The following is a 12,839-nucleotide window of genomic DNA, read 5'->3' as shown; positions in this document are numbered from 1 at the left end:
AAGTCACAGAAGTTCACTTCACTTGAACCAAGCGTGTTATTTTAAATACATATATCGGATTTTCACAAATAATTTATCAAACATGATGTCTTAAAAGAAATGGGGAGGAGGAGGTGCTAGAAATTAAGAACCAAATGTTCAGTTCAAAATCCCACTCACTTTACAAACATGCAAAAATCAAGAGCTGTGAATGATGGAGATTGTAACTGGAGGAAGTTTAACTGCTGTGATTATAATATGAAGCGGTTGTACTTCTGAAAGTATTAATTTTGGAATGCTGATAGGTTAGTATTTTAGTATAAATCACTAATTTAAATCCACCGTGAAGTGAATCTCATATCTCACCTCTGCAACTTGGTCACCTTTTTATTTTTTAAGTTTTTCTTTAAAAGAGTGAACACGATGAAACTTATCAGCCTCGTCGGGAACAGCTACAATATTCTCTCTGCATATTAAAAAAAAAATCTGAACCTACAATCAAGATTGGATGTTTCATTACTGTCTCATTATGGAGGTCAACCTCTCACTACTGAGCTCTGAGGTTCCCGCCTGCTATGAAATAATCCCGGTGCCCAAGAACTATCAATTGGTGGCATTAATATGGTTGTGATGAACTATGAGAGGTTGGTTATTAAGTCTATCCACTCCTGCCTTAGCAAGATGGACCAACTCAATTACTGTCTCACTATGGATGAATGAAGATGGGGAGGGGGGGGCTCGCCACTCTATACACTGGACCACTTGGACAAAAATAACACAGATGTCAGGCTGACTACACCTTGCGGTTCAACACCATCATCTGTTCCACACATGCTATCAAGCTCAGGGAACTGGGATTCTTGCATCCTTATTGCAACTAGATCCTCAACAACAGGCCACAATCAGTATGAATTGGTAACACTTCCCCCTCGATAACCAATGATCAGCACATTGGCACCTCAAGGTTGTGTGCTCAGCCTCCTCTATTAACACACAACTGTGTAGCAAGACAGAGTTCCAACTCCATCTTTAAATTTGTCCATGACAACATGGTTGTAGGATGAATTATGGGTAAGGATGTCAGATGGAGATTGATTGGCTCATTAAATGGTGCCAGAACAACTACCTTGCTCTCAACTTCAGCAAGATCAAGGAGCTGATTGTTGAGATTATAAGAAGAAGGCCAAGGATCAACGAACCTATCTGCATCAGAAGATCGGCAGTGGAGAAAGTCAACAGCTTCAAATTCCTGGGCGTGCATATCTCTGAAGATCTGTTCTGGTTGCAGCACACTGATGAAATTTTAACAGCGCCCATCAACGCTTCTAATTCCTTGGAAGATTGAGGAGATCCGGTACGTCAGCGACTATTCTGGAACTTCGATGGGTATACGGTAGAGAGCATATTGACTGGTTACATCACAGCTTGGATAAGCAACTTGAACACTCAGGGATGAATGTGATTACAAAGAAATGGTGGGCACCACCTGGTCTATTATGTGCACTGATCTCCACAACTTTGAAGGGATCTATCTATAAGATGTGTTGCCTCAAAAAGGTAGCCAGCACCTCCGGGCTACTTTGATTTAATATTTGGGTTTCTTAATATATTAATTGTTTTAATTGTGTTTAACATATTATCTATGGGTATGGTGTTTGTAGACCTGCTTTGATGCTGCAAACACACTTGTTTACAGGTCTACAAACACACTTGTTTCTTGAAGAGTTCATTGTTTCATACAAGTGAATGTAAGGCTCTGGATAAATTAATTGAAGTAAAAATTGGCATTGATACACCACCTGCCATGGGTATTGACGTCCAAGGAGGGCAAATATGTCAGAAACATTGATTTGGTGAGTACAGGGGTGAGTGCAGTGAACATCCACAGAAATAAACGACCTGTCGTGGAACAGCCACATTAAAGTGACAGCCAAGTAAGCATACCAACACCTCCAGTTCCTCAGGAGACTGAAGACATGTGGCATGTTTCCAATAACTTTCACAAACTTCCACAGATGCACCCTTGTTGGGTTGAATCACAGCTTGTTTTGGGAACTGTTCTTCCCAAGACCACAAAAAATGCAGAGTTATGCACAGCAGTCCAGCACAGACCATTGACTCAATTTACCTCATGCTACCTCGGGAAAGCAGCCAACCTAATCAAAGATCCCACTCGAATCATTCCTTCTTTTTACTGTTCCCATCAGGGCGAAGATGCAGAAGCTTAAATACGGGCACCACCAGGCTCAGGATATAGCTTCTTCTCTCTTATCAGGCTTCTGAACTGTCCTTCCATAAGCTGGGACACTGTCCAATTCACCACTACCCCATTCATTGAATTCATGTATATTATCTGCTTGACATAAAAATGGTGGAGTAACTCAGCGCGACAGGCATCATCTCTGGAGAGAAGGAATGAGTGACTTTTCGGGTCGAGACCCCTCTTCAGACTGGTTAGGGATAAGGGAAATGAGAGATATAGACAGTGATGTGGAGAGATAAAGAATAATGAATAAAAGATATGCAAAAGAGTAACAATGATAAAGAAATCAGGCCATTGTTAGCTGTTTGTAGGGTGAAAATGAGATGCTAGTGCGAAGGAATGCAGGGGCTACCTGAAGTGAGCTAGAGAATCCATGGTGACGGAGGAACTGAAGGAGATGCACATTAGGCAGGAAATGGTGTTGGGTAGACTGATGGAACTGAAGACTGATAAATCCCCAGGGCCAGACGGTATGCATCTCAGGGTACTTAAGGAGATGGCACTGGAAACTGTGGGCACATTGGTGATCATTTTCTAATGTTCTATAGATTGAGGATCAGTTCCTGTGGATTGGAGGGTAGCTAATGTTATCCCACTTTTAAGAAAGGCAGGAGTGAAAAAAAAAAACATGGAATTATAGACCAGTTAGCCTGACAGTGGCGGTGGGGAAGATGCTGGTCAATTATAAAAGATGAAATAATGGCACATTTGGATAGTAGTAGCAGGATCGGTCCGAGTCAGCATGGATTTACGAAGGGGAAATCATGCTTGACTAATCTTCTCGAATTTTTTGAGGATGTAACTAGGAAAATGGACAAGGGAGTGCCAGTGGATGTAGTGTACCTGGACTTTCAGAAAGCATTTGATAAGGTCCTACATAGGAGATTAGTGGGAAAAATTAGAGCACATGGTATTGGGGATAGGGTGCTGACATGCTTAGAAAATTGGTTGGAAGACAAGAAACAAAGAGCAGGGATTAACAGGTCCCTTTCAGAATGGCAGGCAGTGACTAGTGGGGTGCCACAAGGCTCAATGCTGGGACTGCAGCTATTTACAATATACATTAACGATCTAGTTGAAGGGATTAAAAGTAGCATTAGCAAATTTGCAGATGACACAGAGCTGGGTGGCAGTGTGAACTGTGAAGAGGATGCTATGAGGATGCAGGGTGACTTGGACAGGTTGGATGAATGAGCAGATGCAGTTTAATGTGACAGCCTTAGCCACTCTAACCTCACCCACTCTGAACATACAACCCTCCGCTCACTCTGCAGCAACCCTGATATAATAATCAAACCCGCCAACAAGGGAGATGCCGTGGGAGTCTGGCGCGCTGACCTCTACTGGGCTGAGGCCAGACGACAACTCTCAGAAACCTCTTCCTACTTATCCTTGGACCATGACCCCACAGATGAGCACCAGGCCTGAATCTCAAACACCATTACTGATTTCATCACTTCCGGCTGTTTGCCTTCCACAGCCTCCAACCTTATTGTTTCCCAGCCCCGCACAGCCCGTTTTGAACGTCTCCCCGAAATTCACAAACACAACTGCCCTGTCTGACGCATTGCTTCTCCCTGTTCCTGTCCCACGGAAATGATTTTCACGTACCTTGACTCCATCCTATCCCCCCTGGTCCAATCTCTCCCAACCTATGTCCGAGATACCTCACATGCCCTTCGTCTCTTTAATGACTTCCGTTTTCCAGGCCCACACTTGGTGTTCTTTACTATGGACGTGCAGTCACTCTACACCTCTATCCCACATCAGGAAGGCCTTAATGCCCTCCGTTTCTTCCTCGACCACAGAACCAACCAATTTCCCTCCACTAACACTCTATTCTGCCTAGCGGAGCAGGTCCTCATCCTCAACAACTTCTCCTTTGAATCCTCCCACTTCTTCCAAGTCCAAGGCATAGCTATGGGCACCCGCATGAGCCCCAGCTATTCATGCCTCTTTGATGGGTACATTGAACAATCCCTGTTCCAGGCATACACTGGCCCTTTCCCCGATCACTATCTCCATTACATTGATAACTGCATCGGTGCTACCTCCTGCACCCATGCAGAACTCATGGACTTCATCAACTTCACCACCAATTTTCATCCTGCACTCAAATTTACTTGGACCATCTCTGACACCTCCCTCCCCTTTCTTGATCTCATAGAAACATAGAAAAAAGGTGCAGGAGTAGGTCATTCGGCCCTTCGAGCCTGCACCGCCATTGAACATGATCATGGCTGATCATCCAACTCCGTATCCTGTACCTGCCTTCTCTCCATACCCCCTGATCCCTTTAGCCACAAGGGCCACATCTAACTCCCTCTTAAATATAGCCAATGAACTGGCCTCAACTACCTTCTGTGGCAGAGAATTCCAGAGATTCACCACTCTCTGTGTGAAAAATGGTTTTCTCATCTCGGTCGTAAAAGATTTCCCTTTATCCTTAAACTGTGACCGCTTGTTCTGGACTTCCCCAACATCGGGAACAATCTTCCTGCATCTAGCCTGTCCAACCCCTTAAGAATTTTGTAAGTTTATATAAGATCCCCCCTCAATCTTCTAAATTCTAGCGAGTACAAGCCAAGTCTATCCAGTCTTTCTTCATATGAAAGTCCTGACATCCCAGGAATCAGTCTGGTGAACCTTCTCTGTACTCCCTCTATGGCAAGAATGTCTTTTCTCAGTCTCAGTCTACATCACAGGAAATAGACTTTTTACTTACGTTTATTACAAACCCACTGACTTCCTCTCGACTACACTTCTTCCCACCCTGTTTCTTGCAAAGACTCCATCCCATATTCCCAATTCCTCTGTCTAGGCCACATCTGCGCCCAAGATGAGGTGTTCCATACTACAACATCCGAGATGTCCTCATTCTTTAGGGAACAGGGGTTCTCCTCTCCCATCATAGATGAGGTCCTCACTCGTGTCTCCTCGGTATCCCGCAGCTCCGCCCTTGCTTCCCCTCCTCCTCATCGCAACAGAGTCCCCCTAGTCCTTACCTTCCACCCCATTAGCCGTCGCATACAACCCATATTCCACCAACATTTCTGCCACCTCCGACGGGATCCCACCATTCCCTGGTTAACTCGTCCCTTCCCACCCAAACCAACCCCTCCCCAGGTACCTTCCCCAGCAACCGCAGAAGATGCAACATCTGTCGCTATACCTCCTCCCTTGACTGTCCAGGGACACCAACAGTCCTTTCAGATTACGCAGAGGTTCACTTGCACCTTCTCCAACCGCATCTACTGTATCCGTTGTTCAAGATGTGGACTCGTATACATCGACGAGACCAAGCATGGACTAGGCGATCATTTCACGGAACACCTTCACTCAGCCCGCCTGGACCAACCAGATCTCCCGGTTGCGGAGATTTCTCCTTCCTATTCCTACACAGACCTTTCTGTCCTCGGTCTCCTCTATTGTCAGAGTGAGGCTAAACGCCAATTGTAGGAACAGCATCTCACTTTTCACTTGGGCAGCTTACAGCCCAGTGGTATGAATATTTATTTCTCACACTTCAGGTAGCCCCGGCATTCCCTCTCTCTCTCTTTCTCTCCCCCACCCAAGTTGCACTAGCTTCTCATCTTCACCCTACAAACAACTTACAATGGCCTGTTTCCTTGTTTGAAGAAAGGTCTTGACCCGAAACGTTCCCTATTCAATCGCTCCATCGATGCTGCCTCACCCGCTGGGTTTCTCCAGCATTTTTGTCTACCTTTTATTTTTCCAGCCTCTGCAGTTCTTTCTGAAACATGGCCTGTTTCCTTTATCATCGTTACTTTTTTGCATATCTTTAATTCATTGTTCTTTATCTCTCCACATCACTGTCTATATCTCTCGTTTCTCTTAACCCTAACCAGTCTGAAGAAGGGTCTTGACCAAAAACGTTATCCTTCTCTCCAGAGATGCTGCCTGTCCCGCTGAGGTACTCCAGCTTTTTGTGTCTATCTTCAGTTTAAACCAGCATCTGCGGTACCTTCTTGCACATATTATCTTGCTTGATTGGATTGCATCCAAAATAAAGCTTTTCAATAAGCCTTGGCACGCGTGACGATAATAAACCTAAACATAACCTAAGGTGAATGAGTATGAAACCCTGAGTTAATTCCAGCACTTGCTTTTTAGAGTTGAAGCTCCATCTCACATCCCCACTTGCACAGACACAGAATCTCAATCCATACGCCTGATTGCCACCTTACCGACATCTCTCCCGCACACCATCAGTTATTTTAAATGAAATAGGCAACAATTGTAAGCTGGTCCATGGTAAATCTTGACTGGCATTTGAATAATCCACCCGACGGTGGTGCTTCCAGTACAATTGTTGCCGCTCAGCTCCAGCAACCTGGGCTCCCTGTGAAAATGTATCACATGACGAATGACAGAAGGCCGTAGACTTTCAGTGGAGGAGACTACAGATGGTTAGCAACAGACTGTGGAATCTCGGCATTAGATGCTACCGTCTAGTGTAGGCTAACTGCTTCCAATGGCGCAGAGCAAGTTGAGGGGGGAGGGTAGGTCGGGACAGCAGGGGAGGGAGAGGGAGGGAGAACAGGTGAAGAAAAGTCAGGATCACGGTGGGTGGGGTCTTCAGGGAGTTTGGGTGCACAAGGGGAAAACTCGGGGGTGCAAAGGAACGTGACAGGAGTTCAGGATTCCATTGTCTGCATAGTCATAGAGTGATACAGTGTGGAAAAAGGCCCTTCGGCCCAACTTGTCCACTCCGGCCAACATGTCCCAGCTACACCAGTCCCACCTGCCTGTGTTTGATCCATATCCCTCTAAACCTGTCCTATCCATGTGTCTGTCTAACTGTTTCTTAAACGTTGGGATAGTCCCAGCCTCAACTACCTCCTCTTGTTTCAGCTTGTTCCATACACCCACCACCCTTTATGTGAAAAAGTTGCCCCTCAGATTCCTATTAAATCTTTTCCCCTTCACCTTGAACCTATGTCCTCAATTCCCCTACTCTAGACGAGAGATTCTGTGCGTCTACCTAGTCTATTCCTCTCATGATTTTGTACACCTCTATAAGATCTCCCCTCATTCTCCTGCGCTCCATGGAATAGGGACCCAGCCTACTCAACCTCTCTCTATAGCTCGGACGCTGTAGCCCTGGCAACATCCTCGTAAAACTTCTCTGAATCCTTTCATGCTCGACAATATCTTTCCTATAACTTGGTGCCCAGAACTGAACACAATATTCTAAATGTGTTCTCACCAACGTCTTCTACAACTGTAGTTTCTTTTGGTTTTAATGATACAAATATTAAAATCCCCAATTTCAAGTAACCCACGCCCCCTGCCATGCCTCCTTCTTACCTCTTCTCCACCCCACCACCCCCGGCCACCACCCTCATTACCCAATTTATTTGCCTTTCCCCACTTCACTCCCACACTACACTTATCAACTTATCACCTTCCAGCCTTTGTCTCTACCTCCATGCTACCCTCCCCCTACCTGACTCCATTTGCTCATCAATACTCTTCATCTCATTCTACCTATCGCCTGCCAGCTCCTGCACCGCTCCTCCTTCTCCAACAACCAACAACCCCATCCTCCCCCTTTTCTCCCACCCCTCCTCCCATGCCCCACCTGCACTCACACCACTGTGTCATGGACATACATCCTTCTGTCTCACATCTTTTGTTTAAACCTCTAGTCTTTGTTTCAACCATCTGTCTTTCAAAAACACCAGACACCTGGGTTCACCTATTACCTGCCAAGTGTAGTCCTGCCTCTCCTTTCTCCCAGCTTTCTCTCTCCCCCCCCCGCCCCCCACTTACAGTCAGTCAAAAGTAGCATTACAACTCTACCCATCATCTATGCATATTATCCAGTGATGCTACCTGACACTCCATGTTACTCCAGCACTTTGTGCCCTTTAGTGTAAACTCGCATCTGCAGTTGGACACAAAATGCTGGAGTAATTCAGTGTGAACAGCAGCATCTCTAGAGAGAAGGACTGGGCAATGTTTCTGGTCGATCTGCAGTTCCTAGTTTCAACATTAAGGCCCACCGGTGTTTGACTGCCATCACTGCCTCCATTTCCTTTTAGCCTGGAGATCATTATTCCCTGGTTTCCACGGAAGTCTCTAGTGCAGTTCCAAAAAGAATTAAAATCTACCCTCTCCCATGTTCTTCCATTCCTCTTTGCTTGTGGCGGCGCTAGTAAATGGCTGCGGCTCGCCTGCAGTCCGTTTGTCTTTACTTTTTTATGTTGTTTCTTTTTCGTTTTGTCTAGTTAGTTTTTGTTGTGACCAGCAGTCCCCGGTAGGTTAGGTTGTGTTTATGTGGGGGGGTTGAAACGGGGCTTGCTGTCTCTCCCTTCGGGGGAATGCGACTTTTTTGTCGTATCCCCCTTCTCTGCTTCCGTCTGCGCTGAGGCCTAATGGCGGAGCTGGCGGTCTCGAGACTCCGGAGGCAGAGCAAGTCAGGACTTGCCCTGGGCTCGCTCCCGTGAGGGCGTCCCGGCTCGGGGCTGAGACTCTCCCGTGAGAGCAGCCCAGCTCAAGGTGGAATGGCGCTCCCGTCGGAGCGGCCCAGCTCGAGGGAGGAACAGCACTCACGTGAGGGCGATCCGGCTCGGGGCTGGAACGGTGCTCCGGTGGCTGGGACGGCGTTCTGGCGGCGGTGACCTGAGTCCGGGGTTCAGCCGCGAACCAGCGGCTGCGTCCGTTGGACTGGAGGGCGGCAGCTTCGACCACCCTGGGCCGCGGTGTTTGAGCCAGCCCGTTCGCGGAGCTCGGTGAGCCGCGGGACTGTTTGTACCATCGCCCGGTGGGGTATCGCCTCAGCACAGAGGGAGAAGAGGAGGAAAGAGACTGCAGCCCTAAGATTTTTGCCTCCATCACAGTGAGGAGGTGCTTGGAGGACTCACTGTGGTGGATGTTAATTTGTGTTTAGTGTTGTTTATTAATGTATTATTGTATGTATGACTCAGGCACGAAATTTCGTCAGACCGTAAGGTCTGAATGACAATAAAGGTATTCTATTCTATTCTATTCTATTCTTCCCAGGTAGCTTAAATTCCTGAAATGTCAGCATGTACTTGCTCCAGCCGAGGTGCATCCCCCATTAATCCAGAGCAGGCGAGCTTTATCTGGTATTAGCTACCCACAATATTAATCCCTGATGTGTGCATCCAATCTGTGACACCAGATGTGCACTAAATTGTTGGAAAATACAAATTAGCTGGCAGTACCAACTACATAGGCTGGCCACATTATAGTCAACAGACAGAAACTAATTGCAAAACACAACCTTCAACTTTGTTTTCTGAGAGATATATCAAACCTGAGCTCCGAGATGGAAAGTATTTTGTGGAGGTCTGAATGCTTCATCTTGTATTCTTTTCTTGGCAATGCAGAAAGTTTTGGGAGCCACTTATCAGCACATCAAATAAAAGTTGGCTGCATCCCATTTTCTTCAGTAAAAACCCACCTTAGATCATCAGCTCAAACCCTGCACTAGAACTTGAAGTTGCGGTTTCTTTACTCGAGACCGTAGTGTGCTATCTCTGAGCTACTTCACCTAATTGTATTATCCCAGAGGCTCTCCATGGCCTTCGTATCTTGGAAGGAACTGAGAAATATGCAACAGTGAAAATCCAGACACTATTTCTGTTAATGAAACTTGGACCAAAATATATACTGTCATCCGAAATGTCACTTATCCATGTTTTCCAGGGATGCTGCCTGACCCGCCAAGTTGTTCCAGCACTTTGTGTCTTTTTTGGCAAACTGTATTTATCTTAAATAAATTTGCTGCTCCTTGTTTCTATATGCCATCATCCTCCTTGCTGAATATTATGAGAGGGGATATACACAAAAAGCTGGAATAAGTCAGTGGTACAGTCAGCATCTCTGGGGAGAAGGAATGGATGACGTTTTGGGTCCAGACCCTTCTTCTCAACCAGAAATATCATCCATTCCTTCTCTCCAGAGATGCTGCCTGTCCCACTGAGTTACTTCAGCTTTTTGTGCCTATCTTTGGTTTAAACCAGCATCTGCAGTTCCTTCCTACACCTTATGAGAGGAGAGTTCGAAAGTCTTGCTTTTTTAACATCATCACCAGCATTCCACGCCACCTCAGCAGCCTAGATTACACACTCAAGTATCAGAGTGGACGTGAATCGACAGAAGCAAGAGAGCAACATAAAATCACATCAAACTAAAATCTAGCTGGATTAAGACTGTATATATAAAGCATCCACCTTTAAAAGTGGTACTTCTCTTTAATTCCAATTAAGCCTCTGCTTGCTGCATGCACATTTATTAACAATCTTGCTTCATCCACAAAGAGAAACTGAATTGATTTCTAAGACAATTGCTCATTGATTTTAATGGCATGCATATTGAGAAGTGATAGTTATCCGATCTGTGCCCGGCCAATAAAGCACAGCCATTAACAGGAATTCTATTTCCCACTCCATTCTCCCAGTCCACAGTACAATACAATGAAGTGCCACTACCAGTGACATTTTTATGCTAAAAAAATACATATATACTAGTTTTAACATATGTTTGTCCACTGGGTGGTTGTAAACTGCTGAAATAAATCTGTGCTTCAGCTCAATTTCACATTCTTTTGCTTAAGAGTGGATAAATAGTGGTGGGGAAACCATGGATACAAGTGCCACATGTGGCGTTGAAGCTAACATTCAATTAATAGTGCTGTTAGGCAGCATATTGTTCAAGTGAGTTCAAGAACTCATGATATAGTTATTCACGGAATGAAGTCCATGCTAAACTGTGACATTATAATATAACATATACAGCTATTTAACAAACAAGGTGACCATGGGACCATAGAATAATTTGGCCTGAGCTGATACCATGATGCAAATATGTGGATATACATGTTATATCCTGTACTACCAAACTTGTGCTATCATACATACAGTACATAGTCAGTTTCAGGGTATTGCTTGAAACTACAACATGTTATCTAAGCCACATGAAAACATGGGATCACAGGAACTGAAGATGCTGGAATCGTGAGCAAAACACAAAGTACTGGAGTAACACTTCAGGTCAGGCAGCATCTGTGGAGGGAATGGATGGGTAATGTTTCTGGGCGGGACCCTTCTTCAGACTGTTAGACTGATGAACAGTCCTGAACCGAAACATTGCCTTTCCATTCCCTCCACAGATGTTGCTTGACCTGCTGAGTTACTCCAGCACTTTGTGGTTTACACATGAATACATAGATGTTTAGTTTCAAATTCTGATGAATCCTAGGATTAACTTAATTGTAGCGAGTTGAGCATTGTAGCTCCTTGCAAGAATTTTGACATATTGCTCCACAAAATCAGGTCAGTGATGTTAACTAATACTCTCCAAAATAATACCATAGGAAAGGAAGTAGAAGGCAGAGCAAAATTAAATTGAATCAACTGATCAGTGAATTGTTTATGACTCAAAATAGAGCAGTTGGTTACTGGATAAATGTATTACTGGTGGATAGGTAAAGGGAGGATGGTGTCAGGATGGGGAAGTTCTTGAATATTACAAATCAATAGCAAGGTGCATAACACACAAGTTGTAGTGTATAGTGCCAACAGAAATCAAATAGACGACACAAAAAGTCACCCATTCCTCCTCTCCAGAGATGCTGCCTGAGTTACTCCAGTATTTTGTGTCTATCTTCGGTGTAAACTAGCATTTGCAGTTACTTCCTACGCATGAACTTAACATCACTTTGGCGTATGTGTCTTCTTACCTTCTTTTTCAACCCTGAAAGTAAAAGTCCTGTTGGAGGAAACCACCTCAAATTTGTTGTCTCCCAATCGATGTGCCGATTTTATTGAGGACAGTGGAATTATTCCCTTTGAGTACATTTCCTTTGATGGTGGAAAGAAAAAAAGAGGGAAGAAAAATATTAATCCATTTCAACAGGACTCATGGCAAACATTTATGTTTCAAGTCACTGACGAGCATCCCTGATTATCACCATAATAAATGTCTGAATCCAACTTCAACTGTATTGGTTTGACATTTTGTAAAGCCCTCATAGTAATCAGACAATCAAAATTGGTTAATAAAGTAAAATTCAAGGTAACATTTATTTTTAATTTTAATTCCTCAATATTTGATTTAAAAACAGAGCTCTTTTTATCCCTTTGAAAACTTAGTTAAAACTATTATTTTCAAATTTGATTTAAACTCCACACCATAAAGTCCTGCTGATTAGACAATTTGCTGGATCCGATTACATTTGATGAAATAATGCCTGCATCATCTTACTTGCTGACCTATAATATAATAATATTGTTATCCCAATAAAGGTTAGATAAGCAGTCACTGATTTTAGAGGGATTTTTTTTATCCTCCACTTTCTGCCATCATCATTCACAAACCATACATGTTTTTCTTTTGCAGTGAATATTACAATTCAATTTTTAAAACACTTCAATTAATCATGTTGATAATCTTAAACATTTGATATATTACACTTGAAACAACAATTTATGATAAAAATGCTGCCACAACAAGATCGGTACAATATTTGATTTTAAATATATAATTAGCATTAATTGGAGCGGCACATTAAACATTAATAATAAAACATTATTGATTAAACATG

General features: G+C 44.1%; 1 protein-coding gene across 1 annotated transcript in view; it reads right to left on the bottom strand.

The window, feature by feature from the left end:
- arap2 (ArfGAP with RhoGAP domain, ankyrin repeat and PH domain 2) overlaps nt 1-12,839 on the bottom strand; it is a 349,086-nt gene that overhangs the window by 176,705 nt on the left and 159,542 nt on the right. The window contains 1 exon segment of the mRNA XM_055637821.1: nt 11,976-12,096. Coding sequence (XP_055493796.1) covers nt 11,976-12,096 — 121 coding nt within the window.

Source organism: Leucoraja erinacea, chromosome 1 (assembly GCF_028641065.1).
Source record: "Leucoraja erinacea ecotype New England chromosome 1, Leri_hhj_1, whole genome shotgun sequence".
Classification (NCBI taxonomy): Eukaryota; Metazoa; Chordata; class Chondrichthyes; order Rajiformes; family Rajidae; genus Leucoraja; species Leucoraja erinaceus.
This window is presented reverse-complemented; position numbering and strand designations above follow the sequence as displayed.